Source organism: Melanostigma gelatinosum (genome assembly GCF_949748355.1).
Source record: "Melanostigma gelatinosum genome assembly, chromosome: 14".
Classification (NCBI taxonomy): domain Eukaryota; kingdom Metazoa; phylum Chordata; class Actinopteri; order Perciformes; family Zoarcidae; genus Melanostigma; species Melanostigma gelatinosum.
In genome coordinates, this window is record NC_136647.1 from 9,961,341 (window position 1) to 9,979,020 (window position 17,680).

Below are 17,680 nucleotides of genomic sequence, written 5' to 3' on the forward strand. Positions count from 1 at the left end.
TTAAATGAGGCAGCCAAAGAAAGGCTGAACAGAAAAAATACGATATAGAGATGTCTCCTTTTATATAGAAACATGCTCCGTAAGATGGTTGTGTATCAAGACTCTGACGAAATATATGGTCTCATTTGAAATATATAGTCTGAATGGATGCCACAATTAGAAAGAGCATGACTGTATGCTATATTAAGGCTACAGCACATCCGTGGATGTATGCTTTCATCATCAAAGACAGAAAAGCTGTTCTTCTTCTTTGCTATATATTTTTTCTTTCCTTTGATCTGTGTTGCCAAATTTGATGACAATGAAAGGTCTGTACGCTCACACAATGCAACGTGCTGGCTGGATGAAGACCTGTCAAACTGAGCAAATCAACCACCAGGAGCAGTGAACTAGGCAGCTCAGAGTTCACTTTGGTTTAAAGCAAGCTGTTAAGCACGTGTGATTGTTTGGGGCTGTCAATCGTTAAATCAGCTGTTCTCATCAGCTGGTCACATCCACTCAATAGCACAGCGACACACCTACATTGTTGCTGCTGTCTACTTTTTAAATATGATTCTCTCTCTCTGCCTTTAGCACGTTCATGCTGCTGTTAATCACGCCCCTGAACCTCCCAATCACCGCCCAGTTGTCGTAGCGTCATCAGCCTCCTCAGCCTTCCACTCTCAACAGAATCATCAGCACCCACCAGTGTCTGGGCTCCACGTGGGGATTTATGTTGCTGCTGCTCAGGGCAGACGCCCCTCGATTATAAATCTCCCCGTAGAGGCTAGGCGCCAAAGACTTTCTGTCAAGAATTTATCGTCGCGCATCATCTGTTATGATAAACAATTATCTTTTCTTTATTCACTCATCACTCCTGATTGAAATAGGCTTAGTTCAGCAATATGAGAAGATTGATACCACTCATGTCTGTGAATTATAATGCCCCAGCTAGAACCAGTTAGCTTAGCACACAGGCTGGAAACGAGGAGAAACGGCTACCCTGGCTCTGTCCAAAGGTAACAAAATACACCTGCCAGCACCTCGAGAGCTCACTAATTTGATTAGTCCGTACTCGTAGAGCAACCGCTTGCTGGCTCTAACCTCGTATTTTCTATACAGACTTGAGAGTGGAATTGATCTTCTCATCTAACTCTATGCCAGAAAACATAAGCTTATTTCCCAACATTATAATACTGTGCAAGACTGCTTGATATGAGACCATGTTGTTTCGCATTGGACAATGGGCAGAAGCAAATTAGAGTAAAAGGACAATATGGTGCATCAACTTTTTGTAGGTGAAAGTTATTTATTCCAGGCGTATTCGTATTAAGGCCTCAGTCAGTCCCTCCTGGAAGGATTTGTTTGGGTACAGGCTAACCGCTTTATATTTTTATACTTTCACCTTAGAGGTTTCCATAAAAGTCTCCCGTCTGACCTGTATGAAGCCACTGCTCTCCAAACTGACATCAGCACCGGCTTGCAACAGACTGATGTTTGCAACAGTCCCATGAAAAATATTAATATTAACTTATCATTATTCAACATGTTAATCAGACTTGATTCATACATGGTTACGCCTGAGCGTCAGTCTTGCTCATCAGCGCAGACAGTGTCACAGACTCCTCACAGAGACTGTAATCTTGGCCCGCTCACCTCCAGAGAGTGCAATCAGCAACACGCTGGGGCATCATTAACAAGAGACTGTAAAGATTTGTTGTCGGTATCATTAGACAAGAACTTGTGACAATGGCTTAAGAAATCTCATATTAACTTCTTGGTTGTATTACCTGAATCCATCATAGATGTCTTTTTACCTTTGTTGAGGTCGTAATCTTTTGTGGCAAATATGCATTACAACTCTCAGTATAGATAATATATGTTGTGTGACAGAACTCATCGATTACCTCTTCTCAAAATCAATCATCAGCACTGTGAGCAATCAAAGTCCAGAGTATGACGTAAGTTATTGAGGTCTGGCAGTGATGTTGCCATTTAATGTCAAGTGCCATATTGAAGAGCAGAATATATGTACAGTATGTCCTTAAACAGCAGCTAGATCATTGTTTGATCAAGAATCAGTTATTGAAGTAATAGCGGAAGTCTTTTGAGTTCCTACATAAAGTAAAGCAGCAATAGAAACACCATGACCTTTCCCCAACTCATAGAACTACACCTTTCACAAATCCAAACGCTATTGCAAGTCTAAAAAAAGAACAGTAATGGCATGGCACTTTTATTTGCTGTTGTGATGGGACATGTACATTTTCCATTAACAACCAGTCAATAGCTTCATCTCACATAGGCTCAGAGTAGACATCTCACACTTCATACAGATGCTTTTCATTCATTAGCTGGACTGAATGAGGTGCGGTGGTTTGGTGTGGGTGGCCAACACTATAAATGTCTTTTACAGCCAACATCATCAAAGATATGCGTGCGCATGTTGCCAAAGGAAGCAGCATTTTGTCACTGCCATTCACATGAGATAGCCCGCTTCAAACATTGAATTAAACCGGTTAACAACAAATGTCTGGTTGTTGCATGTTCGGTTGTTAATGTTGACGGCCAACAGTGGACTCAAGTTTTACAGAATTACGAGTGAACTAGGGACTTTCAGCTGAATGGAATTCAATGGAGGGCAGGAAGTGAAGAACCTAAATACCGCACGAAATTGGAAATGGAGGAAAGTGGATACATAAAAGGGTTGGTTGAACCTGCACGCAGCAGTTATTGCCAGAAAATAGAAACACATGTTTGATGTAATCCCGACAAAATGAAGAGCGATTCTTCCCACAACTTTACCGATTTGCCCCGTTTGAAGGACATCAACATTTCAAATTACCTCGTCTTCCAGACCTCCTACTACACTGCTTTCCAGATGAAGGCCTACAAGAGTTTAAAGGCTTACAATTACTCCGTGAGCAGTTGGGTCCACGACCTCCGAACCAAGAGTCGCATTTTGTGCCCTTCAGTACTGTTTGATGCTGTGGCTATACCTGCAGGACCTCAGCAATTGGTGTCACTTTTCAATCATTGGCAACATGGTTTGTATTTCTTCCCTTCAACTAACCTCAAGAAGAAGAGTTCAGTCTTTAATACACTTCTTGGGGAAATATTATATTTTGCTTGGTTGGTTTGATCGCTACTTCAACTTTTAATGATTAGGGTACCATCACATGGCCATCAATCTACAGTAAAAAACAATTTGCGTAATATTCATCAATCCCCCCTGTCCTGGAGAATACCAGGGCTTACAGTTAAAACACGAGCAAATGATTAAAGGTCAGTGAGACAGACAATGTTAAAGGGTAAAATGTAAATCAAGATGAGAAAAAGTGGGGAAAAAAAAAATCAATCATCTGTGGAAGAACATCCGTTTCTTGATGTGAAGGATTTATTGTGTGCCTTGTAGTCCAGGTTTAGCATCTCGGGCCGAGCAGGTTAAAATATGACTTTTGTAACAAGACCTTTGTTCATCCAGCCAGTGTCTGTCTCATTTGATATTGCTTCTAACTTTTGGTGGATTAACTCAACAGTGTACCACTGAGACATTTTTTTCTTCACACATGGCAAATCCAGTATTAATGAAAATAAATCTATCTTTCACACTCAGAGCGGATTTAAGAGGATAATGAAAGCTCTCAAGAGGCGTTTAGTTATATCAAAAGCAATAGGTTTATTATCAACAGAGTTATTCAGCCCAGCAGTTATACGTGCACGGGTCACTAATAGCTTCACTCTCAGAGATCCACCATAAGCACACACTTGAACATAGCAGCGTGATGCTTTATGTAGGGTTCCTCTTATGGAAGCCCATTGGTCAAAATAAAAGAAGCAGGCGGAGCGTGTTTGTACACGTAAGCCACCTGGGTGGAGCCTGGACAAATCCGTCCACACTGGCCCGTCCCAGAAGGCGTTGTCTTCCGTCAGTGTGAGGTGGAATGTTGTCGACTGCAGGGGGGGACTGGGTTAATACAGCCCGAGGCTGTTGGGCCTATCTAAAGATGGCGGCCTATTCCTTGTGACGCAGTTAAATCAGTGATCTCCCTCTTGCTTCTCCCTTGCCCTAGCGTGTACTGTGTGTATTGCGTGAGTGGTTAATAAAGCTGCATAAGCTAATGGTTATTAAAACTGCAAATAAGCTAGTGGCTTATTAAAGCTGCATATAAGCTAGTGGCTAATTAAAGCTGCATATAAGCTAGTTTTATCAACAGTATCCCATGTCAAGCTGTAGTTTTATATATTAACAACCCAGGTATTCAAGTAGACTATAAAGTCAACACTTTTCTCACGAGGAGATCTAAATTGTCAGTTTGTGAGAATTGCGTTCAGCTGCTACATGTCTACATTCAGAGGTCAAATATAGCTCAGAGGATTGGGGTCACGTCCTGTGGAGTCATTGGTGTGGGAGTAGAGTCATTAGTCCAGTTCTGGGTAAAGTTGGCCCTGCTCTGGGCAGAGGGCTCCGGTACAGGGAAAGCAATGTGAAAAGCGACACCTATGGCTAAAATGAGAACTGAAACCAAGAAGACGAGTCCTCGGCGCAAGATCAGCTCGGTGACAGGAAGCAGCCCTGGAGTTTTGGTGTTTGAAGCCTTTTTGATACTTTCAGCATCCCCCTCAGCTCTTCCTGTATTTGTGTTGTTGGCCTCAGCCTCGTGACCCACTTTCAGCTCCTGGGTGTTGACTGGACTGTAGCCCTCTGTTTTAGGAGCTTCCTCACCATTCCACTGGGCCTTCAGGGTACAAAGATGCTGCTGTTAATCAATGTGTGTGTAGCCCCAGTATGATAAACACGGACATGGGAGAAATCCCTATTGAACTACACACTATTTACTATGCACTTACTGTATCAAGGCAGTCAGAGAGGTCAGGCACCATCGCTTCACTCAGCATTGTACTAGGAGGACGCTTTGATATCACCACCACTTTATTTCCAGCTCGCAGTTGAGCCTGAAAACACAGAGTGAGGTTCATGAAAAACACAATTCTTTCTTCAGGGACAAAAAAAACCTGAATGAGAATTCAGTCACCCACACATTTACCAACACTTAATTATATTAAAGTGCATTCATTTGTGGCAATTTTGACTGTGTATGCAATGTTCAGCACCAACATTTATGTTTGTCCGTGTATTGTGAATGAGTTGAGAGATAACTTGCAAAGCTATGCAAAAAAAACCCCAATCAAAAGAACACAAAGATGCTGCCATAAGTTTTATTTGCTAATCCAAATTCTTGCCCTCAATCCTTTTTGGAACAGTTTAATTACTATGCGTGGTTTAAAAAAAAAAAAAAAAAGATAAGAGCATCCTACCTTGTATGTGACTTTCTTCCAGTTGAGTTTGAAGATTAGAACGAGGAAGAAACCCGCCTCCAAGGAAACACATGTTAAGATACCTAGCCAGAAGCCTAACCAGAAGCAGACAAAAAAAGGATGCAATGAAGAAAGATCTACAGTGTATTCACTTTATAAATCTTAAGAAAATTGTTTGACAAGAAAAAAAGAAGAAGATGATATGGTTAATATTTATGACAAAAAGAAAAAGATACAGCTACTATTTTGACCTTATGATGGCGCAAGATGAAAAGTCAGGGGATCACCAAAGTTATTACATTTCATCCTAAGGGGGACTTGAGTGTTTGTACCAAATTTCATGGCAATCCATTCAGTCGATAGTTGTCTAGACATTTCACGAAAGACCGCACAGTGACTAAAAAGAGCAGAAGGGTGAGTCATTCTTCACTGGACTCTAAATATATTGCATATTAAATCAAAGCCACCCTCATGTCATTATTACACTCTGAGCTACTGTGGAAGAAACTGAATTAAATAAATCTGCCCTTAAACAGTCGGGTCAAATTTATTTCCAAAGAGCTACACAATTGTGTTGCATCCACACAAGAAATATGTATTCAAGTCAGTCTGTCATACAAGGAAATGGAAGCAATTCACTGATCACCGACACCTGCTGAATTGATGAAAAAATAAAAAATAAATCATGTTAGTGTGAAATGTTATGAACCATATAAAGAAAATAGTTTGTGGTCTCCATGTGCACAAGGTAAGGTTCCTACCATCCAGTTGAAGTGAACCTAACCTGTTGTATGGGATACCTGCCGGGTTACATCAACTTTACTGTGGGATAAAACTCAACTTAAATACCATTTATTTTCCAGGTCTTGAGGAGTAATACTGTATATATTGTTGTATACTGCCTTTTGTGCCTGCAGAGGGAGCTGTGCAATGTCTTTATAAATTGCCTCAAATTACATATTTTGAATATGCATCTGTTGGGGCCAGGCCTCCAGTTCTGAAGAGTGAAGCCAATGTGGAAGTGCCTTGAACTTAGATTCTTTCTAAAAGCCATCAGGGGCGACTCCTCTTGCAAAAATAAGTCCGATTGTATAGAAGTTTATAAGAAAATGATCCTCATGTCTCAAGGGTTAGTTGCAAGCCTTCTTCAATGCAGAATGATGTTAATTTAGAAAAGTGTGGTCCTATTTAGAGTAAAAGAGATTATGAAGCAGGTTATGCTTTAGGGTGTGGCTACCTTGTGATTGACAGGTTGCTACCACGTCGTTGTCCGATCTCCGAGTTGTTCGTGTTTTCGCATCAGAATTGTAACCCTTTCAGTGTGTTTTCAGCTCATGAAAGTTAACTGTAAAGTTTTGTTTGCCTAAAAATGTCTTAGTCAGCGTTCGGTTGTACTTAACTCCTGTGTCACCTCAGCTGGCAAAAAAACAAGATGGCCACCGCCAAAATGCTGAACTCAAAGCTAATTGGTGAAGTTGCATTATGGGGAATGTAGGCGCCAGTTTTTTGACAAGGAAGAAGAATAAAGACATTTGTGGTTGTCCTGCATCGATTTTCAGTATTCTTATTAAACTGTCCATAGATTCCAACTGGATTGCAATGCTCGGACCCTATGAAAGGATACTATAAGATCAAATTCAAAACTTGTTTGCAGAAACAATCAGAGATAGAATAGGATGGGTCCATTACCTAATATTCTGAGCTCGGCAGCAAACATCAGAGCTATTCCCACTGGCAGACCGATGCAGTAGTAACCCACCAGGTTGGACACGGCAGCAATTTTCTGCATCCCAGATCCTATAAGAATCCCTAAGCAGACACACTGAAAACACACACGCATAGAAACAATTGAAGAAAAGCGCGTATACTCTTCAACGCAAGCTCAATGCAAAACAAAAGAAGAACATTTATTCTGTTCCGTAATGACGTACCATAAGAGCATCAAAGAATTGTAGAAATGTGTGGACGGTCAGGTTATTTGAGACAATCTCCACAATGTTTCTGCAGACAGTAGAAGAAAATCATCAAAAAAAAACAGAGATGCCGTCACGGGGTGCAGGAATGAAGGTGTGTAGGTCTAAAACTCACTCATCAGATGTAAATATGTAGCCAACGACGGATTTACTGCCAGCGATGACAATACCCTGGAACAGCGCAAGCAGTCCTATAGCGAAGACATTACACAGAAGATTAACGTGACAAGATGTTCTGCGTATGTCCAGATTCACAAAATATCAAACACATTTGAAATTGAAGTTGCATGGATCTCACATATTTATCTTTTTTTTGTGTGTTTTTAAAGAAGAAAAACAAACTCCAATGTTGCCGTTTAATACACCGATATGTAAATCGGTCATACTGTATTAGTAGGGATTAATAAACCTGCCAACCAATCAGAAATTAATCAAGAATTCTTAGTGGACACGGTTTAGATTATAGTAATTATGTATGTTTGTGTTTACAAGTAAGTAATATGCATACCTGCCAGAAAAAGCGCCAATTTGCAGGTGACTATGGCCCTGGTAGTGTTCCCGGCCCCCAGAGCATTCCCAACACGCACACAGGCAGCTGCTTGGACAGCTTGAGGGAACTGCAAGGAGCCCATGTTACAATGAGTTACACAGCTTTGGGGAATACACTTATTCACTTTCTTTCTAATAGTTTGATACAAATATCGATATCCCTGTGTCAACTGCGTGTGAAATAAAGCACGGGAGCCTGGAGGCAGTTGCATGAAGACAGGAAGCAGGGGAAAACAGTACGCCTGCATCTCTCCAAAGTTCAAAAGTAATCCTACCAGCACAATCAACACTACTTGTTATCTCCAGTGTGCGAAACACGCGTTTGCAATCGAGGGGTCCCGACTCCCTCGATATCTGACTGTCATTTACGGCGAAAAATTGTATCTCGCACTCACGATTCATATCTGTGAATAAATGTATTGCAGTTTGAATAATGAATACTGGGCAATTGTAGGCTTATAAAAGATATTTTTGTGACAATTGTAAGTGACAAATAATTGTATTATGATTTTAGAGATATCCCCCCCCCCCCCCATTTTGGCTAGAGCCAGGCTAGCTGTTTCTTCCCTACTTTTAGTCTTAATGCTAAACTAAACTAATCTCCACCTGGATCTAGATCCTTACTTGACATACAGACATAAAGAGCAGTATCAACCTTCTCATAAATAAGAGCATTCCCCAATATGCTGAATATGTACATAAATGTTCCAGTTAACACATTGGATGTTGCATACCATAAATGTTATGGCTCCTACTTCTACCAACACATGATGGGCAGCCAGATCCACCTCTCCCAGCACACCTAATATGATAAAGGTCACATTCAGACATTCACAAAGACGAGAAACTTGTTACGTTTGACCAAAAAACTGTCAGTGAACTGCACACAGCCTGCTGCTGGTTTATTAATCTGACAGAAGGTCAAATGTATGAGAAAGAGAAAAGATGTAGTGTTGCAGAGGTGTTGTTTTTACATGTCACACATATGGTACTTTCAGATTATTCTCTTACTGCTGGTGGAAAGGTGTCCATGTCCAACACACACATTTTATTTGACCAAATAAGGTGAAGTTATGGTGAGATAGTAACTGTGGATGGGGAAGGCCCTGTGTTGTATCCTTAAAGCTCAAAGAAAAACATTTTTATGTCTTCACCTTGTTTTAAGTAGTTTGTTTATTCAAATTTGGACACTTGTGTATTTATCTCTTTAGCCAGTTTAATAGGAGTTTAAATACATTTCAAATAAAAGCAACACTGACCAGCAAGGAAACCGCCAACCTCCCACATCCACCATTCAAAGCAGGTCATGCACATACTGGGAATAGCCAGCTTCATATAGGCGCCCCACTCCTGCAGACAGTCAGTGGACCAGCCTGCAGAAAGTTTAACACAGAAGGATTATACTCAATAGTAGGGGGTGACATATTTCTGAAGACAGATTTAAAAACACAACTGCTTACGTGCGTCATTTGCCTTTTCACCCAAATGTGTAGCAAAAATGCTGATTTGGCCATTTAGTATACTGCCATTTGTGTGTATAACTCACCTCCCCATGTCGGCTGATGGAGCTTCTGCCATCTGATGTAGCCATACAGCAGCAGGCAGATGACAATCTGAGAGAGGCTGTTAGCTATTGCTGATCCACTGCAAACACACATGATAGAACATCATTTTTGTAACATCCCGTTGGCTTCCTCTTGTCTCTGTGTGTTTCCTGTGTTTCTGTGTCTGTGTGTCTGTGTGTGTGTGCTTCCCCTGATTACACTCATCCTACTCACCTGCCTGGTCCACCCAGCTGCCTTCAATCTCCTCATCACCCCACACACATATACTCTCCTGCTTTCCCTGTTCTGGTTGTCAGATCGTCCTTGTTTGTTCCCTGTCTGTTCATTCTCTGCCTTCCTCGTGTTTGCTCGGTTGGATATTTTTGCCCGCTCCATTGAAGTTGCTTTAAGTTAGTTTTTTGACCTTTTCTGGCAAGTAAAGATTCCTAAGTTTGAACTTCACCCCGTCTCTTGTGTCTTATCTGCGATTGAGTCCCGGATCTGCCCGTCGGCCTGACAATTTTACATTGAAGGGAAGTCCAGTGACGTTGTCTCTCTCTAGGCAAATACGAGAAAGGACTGCACACTGAGGGGTCAAAGGAGGTCTGTAACAAGACAGTGGATTGAGCACACTTCTGAGAATAAGCCTTGAAAATTTGGAGAGAGGGACGGCTCTGACCTGACCACAGGGACCTGATTGGTTAAGTGGACTGCCTGTTGAATCAAATGTTTGTCCAGCTGGACCAGGATCAACTTCTGTCACAACCTTCTCTTCTTTCCCTTCACTGCCTCCCTCTCTGAATCATGTACAAACATAATAAAAGTCAGTATACTGCTGCTTTGTTCAAAAAATTAAAACAAATCACTCTTATATTAAAATGCATAATGAGCTCTCTGACCTCCTGTCCTCTTCTTTCCAAACTCCCAGCTATGCATCAGCTACTACAGTGTTCAGGTGAGAGAAAGAGTGTCTCTGCTTTAAATGGTCTCGAGGCATAACTAGTGTATTTTATTGTTCAGGTCCCATGAGTCTTGACACCATATCTAGCAACACAAAGTTAAATAGAAGCAGGGTGACACACTTACACGACTCCCAACTCGAGGCTGTAGATTAAGACGTAGTTGGCCCCCAAATTAATAATGTTTGCTGCTACTGCTGTGTAGAACTGAGGCAGAATGATCCCCTGGCAGACAAAAAGAAACGTAATCCACAATCAGCTTTCCAATTTGTAGAGCAACTATTCAAACTGCATGAATATTATCCATGCAAGTTTGAGACAGACAACAAATTCAGGATGAAGACTGCATTCTAATAACAACTTAGAGATACAGCCATGCTAGCAGCTTGGTGGGGATATACTTCGGCAGAGCAGTGCTTTTAAATAAATGCTAATGTCAATATGCTAACAAGCTCACAGTGACAATGCATATGTTTTGCAATGATGATGTTTACCATGCTCACCATTTTCATGCAGAGTGTAAGCATGCTAACGTGTGTTAATTAGCACTACTAAGCACAAAATAGAGCTGAGACTGATGTGAATGTATTTTCATTACCATAAACCAAAGTATTGACAAATTAAAATTCTGAGTTGATTGTGTTGCTAGAGGAAAACTTCCTGTCATTGGCTCACCACAGCTATTACAATTCATCCTGAGGGGACATGAATGTCTAAACCAAATTTCACAGCAATCCATTGAACAGTTGTTGAGACATTTCACTAAAAAACGCAAATGTCAACTTCATGGTGGCAATCGAGGAAATGTCAGATTACCGTCAAGGTCATTATGAGGCAATATCTGGGAACCGTGAATGTCTGCTCAAATGGGCCAGTACGTTTATCTGCTCACATGGCGAAAGAAAAGCAAAAGATTCACCACACGTCTTGATAATGGACTTACTTAACTGCTGACGCGGTTCGTCTCTGTGTAAACACAATTCATTCAAATCCATTCATGAAGTCATCCATTTTTTGAGGCAGAGCACCCATTGAAATTCAGTGCAAAACAAGTGCATCTGTTTCCAATTGTAAACTTACTTGGTTTTGTAGGTAGGAAACTTGCAGTTGGTGCAGGAACATGGCCTGTAGCGGGTAACAAAGGTCACATTTTAAAGAATAAAACTGACGGGCCTTTCAGATACCAACCAGGATTCGCAAACACAACTTTGTTGCTGCTTTAATACTACTGTATTTGTAACATATGAGTTAACATGTATGCTAATAATCTGATGAAATGGTTGAATACTACTGTCTCTCTAACTTTCTTGTTTTTTTAACAAAAAGCCTATAGTATGTCCTAATGTGCTAATACCTGCAGAATATTGCAGAGTAAAATAAATGTTTTAGTCCACACTGTTTCAGTTTAATGCACTTACTGGAACAGCTGGAAGAAATGCCATCACGTAGAGCTGGGCAATTCTGAAAGGGAGGCAAACAGAACAACATAAATTTAGTGGAGCAAACACATAGACAATCATTCACTTTTTGCTCAGACATGCCCCTCTTTTTGCAAATGTGTAAATGTAGTATCAAAACTATGTGTAACTGAGCATCAGAATGCAGAACACACTAATGTATGAATAACAGTCAGTTTCATAAGCTGGGAATTTACCTCGCCACCTCATTCTCTTGGTGCAGGATGAGCAGCAAGTTATGCGTGTTGATGAGAAGACACCAACAGGGCAGACAAAACAGCAGCAGGATCAATGAACTCCTTTGGAGGATTACTCCCACACGTTTCATGTTCTTACCGCCGAATGTCTGCAGAACACAAATGAGACAAAAGAGAACTGAATCAGTTCAGGTTCAAAATGAAAACCTTTCTGTAAATAGCACACAATACAAATGTAGGACCTTATGATAGTTGATGTGGTTTGCTCACCTGAGAAATGAGTGTGTCACAGGCCAGGGCGAGGCCATAGCCTGTTGCAGTTGTGGTCACGCTAATCATCTGAGAGGTGGAAAATGAAAAAACAGAGTTTTGACTTTGCTTAAACATTTTTACCGTTCAAATGTCTGTTGTTAACTGTCCATTTTTCTTGATGTTGATACCTCTGAGCAATATGTGTATTATTGTATTTCAGCACCAGAGTTCAATATTTAGCAAGCTAAAGAGAGACAGATGTTTTGGAAGCCCAAGATGGCCAACCAAGCTAATGCTGATGTTGTCCATGTGAATCAATCATGTGTGACTTAATTAATTGTCTTTTTGCTCTCAATTCTTTCAAACGAGATCTTAATCTCAATGAAATTACCTCCCTAAATGAAATAAAGTGTGTGTATATTGTAGAAAAGGATGTTCAATGGGTCTCCATGTTGCTTTGTGAGCAGGATATGTAAATTAGGGACTGTTTGCAAATAAATTAGCCTATGAATTGGAAAGCCTATAGTACAGAGCATGTCATCCTGGATGACAATATCCTCAGCCACGAGGTGTCGCTGAATAGTTTATGGAGTAGGGGTAAAACTGGGGAGAGGTTATATGTGTGTCGTGTGTGTGACTGTGTGAGTGTGCACTTCTGTGTTTGTCCACGGCTAATCTGGCTTTCTGCTGCATCCGGTTGCACAATATTTTGGGTGGCCATGGCTGCATGCGGAAGGACCTCTCGTGGCTGCAGTGACTCACACTTTTTCAAAACACCTTTTATTACTTGTATTCTACTGCCATTGACTGCTTGCTGACTCCTCACTCACTACTCTTAACCAGCCGCTAGTGATAACACAGCTGAGTGCATCGCTGAGCTCCAGCCGCTTCTCTGCGGCCAGAGACACAGTGGGGTGGAAACAGTTTGCACACTGCTATTGTTTTGGACAGTGTGTTTGGGGAACAGCTCACAGGACTACCAGTGCACACACTGCTGAGTACCTGCTGTAAACTGATTTTTACCCTGACGGAAGTCAGGATAAAAATCTGTTTTTTTGTACTACCTGTTCCCTCGTCGCAAAGTCAATGATTTTTTGAATAGTTTTTGGTTCGGAGCCTGAAATAAGGTCCGTGGTTAACAGAAGATTAAGATATTTTAGAGTTTTGTTCTACGATATAAAACATGTTAGAAGCTTTAACGTCTTTCTAAAATTGGTGGTTGCTTATTTATTTGCCAAATCATAATACAATATAGTATAAAACAAGCAAACTATGTAATTGTATTATTGCTGAACTTAATAGAGTAATAAAATAATGTAATATATTGTGATCCCACTTGAGAGATATAGACTGGGAATATTGTCTGGTGTATAAGTGGCAGGTTATGAGCATATTTAATATTATCACAAATGAATACAGGTTTTCCTTGAGGTCAGATTTTGGCTACTCTATCGATATGTAGCTTGAAACTGGGGAGATAATGTTACATTATTGTTCTCGTTGACTATGTACATTTTGATTCCATTACATGTTTAATTTAAACTATGTGTGTCAATTTCTCATTGCTTCTCCTCTCTTTGGTCTGCAAACTGTCTAAATTTGTTCTGTTTGTGCCGTTGACTGCACAACAACTCTTTAATGTCTCAGCAGTTCCTTCCGTACGGCTTGTCCATGTGACATGGCAGGTGCTGATGTGAATATATTTGTCTTTCTGTACCTTTTTGCAATATAATGTCCGAGTATTGCCAATTCTCTTTGGCAGTATTGGTGTTTAAAGGTACACAAAATGAGCATCACACACGGAAAATATTTTTGACTTTCTAAATGTGATTAGAGAAAACTACTGTCAGTAGGAGCAACAGTAGAATTAGAACAGTAAGTAATAATAATATAGGAGTAAAAATAGTACCGCTGAGGCCAGTGCGTATCCAGCCAGTTCTGCATTGCCAATGTGACCACAGAATATACTGATAACAAATGGCATGAGTATGTTCAGAAACCGAGACAGCAGCTGCAGAAACAAACAAACAAATTAGATTTCCAAACAGCCCGTCATTGATCAGGTGGAACTGATGAAATAAATTATTGCTATTAGCTGGTCTCAACCAGCTTATGCAACTCAGCAAAGAATTCTGATGTCAGACAGTGGCGTTGTGAAATCAAAAAGCTCAGACAGGTTCACACCCGGATACACTATCGGCACCATGTCAATTCATTTGCATATTGTAAATATATTTTAGGACTGGTGTTTATTTGATTGTACTCTGTAGCAGTGCACATTTAACAGTAACTGCACACGCTGAATATAGGAACTGGATGTATAACAGTCGGCGCACTTTATAAATATAATAACCAGCTGTTCTCAACCACTGGGTCGAGGTCCAATGGAGGGCCTTCAAGCGCTATCCAGTGGGCCATCGCCAAACCAATCACGGCACATCATCAGGTAGAGACAAACATGTGGGATGCAGTGACACACAATGGATTGTTTTTTTTATTGAAAAAGTAATGTGGGAGACAACCCTGCTCTTGTAAAAACACGATAGCTATATGGTGAGGTAATATGACCATGAATATATTCAGGGAAAGGTAAGCAGAATATACATTTTTGGTCATTATAGCTGTTGGGATCTAAAGGAGCGTGTTTGGGTTATCAGCATTTAAGAAACTGAATTCTTGACATCAATAGAATTATTGATGTATGTAACAATTATTAATGATTATTAATATAAACGGGGCACCACCCTGCGAACAGGGACCAATAACCAAACGATAAAACTAAGTCTCATAATTAGTAGTCACTCATAATGTCAATAGTCTGCGTATGACTATACATTCAGTGACAGTGAAGGTTTTTAAGTTCGAGCACAGGCTACTACATACAGTCTTATCAAATACATATGCACCAGTAATCACAGACGACTGCTCCTTAAAGTATAACAGAGTTTATTAAATCAAAATAATAAATGATCAGATCAATTACTATTGCAACCAACAAACGTTATCATACAATTTTATATGCCTAAACTAAAGAATGAATAAAATGGATGAGAGTGTATGTCTGTGTGTGTGTGTGTGTGTATGTGTGTGTGTGTGTGGGTCTGTGGGTAAAAAGGAGGGGGAGTCTTACAGCTACAGCTAGAGACTACAAAGATGGCGGCGTCGAGTGCCGCTGGCCAAAAGGGGAGGGGCCTTAAGAACTACAGCTAGAAACTACAAAGATGGCGGAGTCGAGTGACTCGGACAAAATGGCGGTGAGACTGCTGTATGTAATCACGTGTGCCGATGCAACACGTGTGTTGTGAGGCGATCGTTTCAACGGGGTTTCCCCCGGGGTAGCGCTAGGAGCTGTGTGTGTGCGTGTTACGTGAGAGGAGGAAAGAGAAAAAGGTGGGGGCTCATGAATCAAGCTTCTGCGTGCGGTCCGCGTTGTAGTGATAATGGGGGTCGCTGGCGTATCGTACACAACGTGCCGTTGTCGGTAGAACTGCCAGCAGTTATGTACGATAGCCGAGATTCCACACTTCACTCACAGAGCTGATTTAATGAGCAGAGAATACTACACGAAGTGTAGTAAAACAAATGAAAAGAAATCAAATAAATCCCAAGCAAACAGTCATAGTTAATACACCAATACAGCGGAGCTTCTCTGCTCCGTAAAGATTTGCGTGATATCTCAATATCACGCGACAGTAACTTAAACACACAAAAACACGGGAATATCAACATATAAATGAATGACCTGAATTAATGTTTTTTTTGGGGGGGGGAATTCACACCCAAGTGTGAAATTCCACCCAGAGGAGGCTTGTTCTCATCAAACTACAAGTCAGGATGAGACCTTTGCTTGAAAAAGCTAAGGCCTGATTCTCTTTGTCCACAGCACATATTGAAACCATATGGTCAGACCCCAACATAGCTGACAGAGGCATAACACATATTTACATCCCAGTTTTTCTCCTTTTTTAACATGTCAGGTTTTTTGCTCTCATTTATTTGGGAAGGTGGTCTTCAGATTTTTTTTAACAATCAGAAGTTGGCTTCAGTTACAATTCGTTGAGAACCCCTGACATACCAATCCCCCCACTTCAACTTTCCCCTACTCACCAGTGGACCTGTGAGCCGTAAGACTTGGTAGAGTTCCTCTCTGTAGACCAGCGGTATCCAACGTCTCACCCACGCACATCGGAAAAGTTTGGAGCTGACTGCTGCCACCGCCGCGTCGTCTCCCTCAGCCCTTGCCCTCTTGGCAACAGAAACCCCATCAACGGGACCTGCACCCGGCGAAGGGTGTGCTGGGTCCGGGGAACCCAGCTTCTCCATTCAAACACAGAACACGAAGAAGAGAAGTGAGAAAAGCAGAGGGACAAGGGAGGGAGGGAGAGAGGGAGAGAGGGAGAGAGGGAGAGGGAAAGAGAGAGCAAGGCGAGAGGCAGAAGGTCTCTATGGCTTTAGAAATACAACACATGCACTTCTTTAAAGTTATTGATTAAGTAATGTGGTTTGGAGGAGGAGAGAGGTGAGAGAATGAAGGGATGAGAAGAAAACAGAGGAAGAGAGGGAGTGGAAAGATCAAACAATTCAATTCAATAAAATTTAAAAAAAAGAAAAAGAAAGGTCAAAGCAGGGCTGCTGAATGGGAGGGAATACAGTGTGTCTGAGTATTTGTCGTGAATTTACAGTGAGCAAGATAATGTGTGTGTGTGTGTGTGTGTGTGTGTGTGTGTGCGTGCGTGCGGTCTTACAGGACTCAGTAGTAATCTGATGAAGAATGCCTGTTTGCACGGTGAACACAGAGAGCTCTGATGGCATAAACTCTGCAAGCGTTGATTGATCAGCCATGCTGTTTATGTTTGTGTGTGTGTGTGTGTGTAAATGTATTAACAACTGATCTTATCGGCCTCTGTACTTTGACCACTGACTTTGACCTGGGGTCAAAGTCAGTATCCGCCCTATCATGCAGTAGTATATTTATCTATATACCCTGTATACAAAGTATCTGAAATTGGCTCCATTAAATGCTCTTACTGTCAGGATCCAGGATTCCCCTGTCTGTTGTGGTGTGCCATGTGCTCTGTTTGTCCTCTGCCTTCAGACACCTCCCAGGGCCGCACCCTTAATCGTGCATGGCTGAGGACACTCAAGCTGATCACCTCCTGCAGCCTGACACACCAGACTCAGGGCCCCTTAATGAGTAGCCTGCCACTATATAAACTCTGGTCCTGCAGTCTGGGAGTGTCAGGTCGTACCGTCTTCTCCCGCTGAAACCCCGTGGCTCCTCTGCCCGCCTTGTGTCTGTGGATTACACTCCGCTCCTCTGCCCTCCTTGTGTCTGTGGATTACACTCCGCCGCTCTGCCCTCCTTGTGTTTGTGGATGCGCTCCGCCGCTCTGCTCTCGTTGTGGTCTACGGATTACACTCTGTCGACTCCAGTATCGAGCCACGGGACTT

At 41.5% G+C, this 17,680-nt stretch overlaps 1 protein-coding gene across 1 annotated transcript; it reads right to left on the bottom strand.

The window, feature by feature from the left end:
- Positions 1-2,292: 2,292 nt before the first annotated feature.
- LOC306788360 (multidrug and toxin extrusion protein 1-like) lies at positions 2,293-16,705 on the bottom strand. Its single transcript, XM_079283858.1, has 17 exons — positions 16,337-16,705; positions 14,139-14,240; positions 12,248-12,316; positions 11,978-12,126; positions 11,742-11,784; positions 11,404-11,448; positions 10,451-10,548; positions 9,367-9,464; positions 9,080-9,193; positions 8,555-8,622; positions 7,780-7,888; positions 7,387-7,462; positions 7,230-7,299; positions 6,988-7,120; positions 5,299-5,393; positions 4,831-4,935; positions 2,293-4,718 (listed from the first exon to the last, which is right to left on the bottom strand). Exons 1-17 carry the CDS (start codon positions 16,550-16,552, stop codon positions 4,350-4,352), a joined length of 1,959 nt encoding a protein of 652 aa, XP_079139984.1. The 5' UTR covers positions 16,553-16,705; the 3' UTR covers positions 2,293-4,349.
- Between the last annotated feature and the right edge of the window lie 975 nt (positions 16,706-17,680).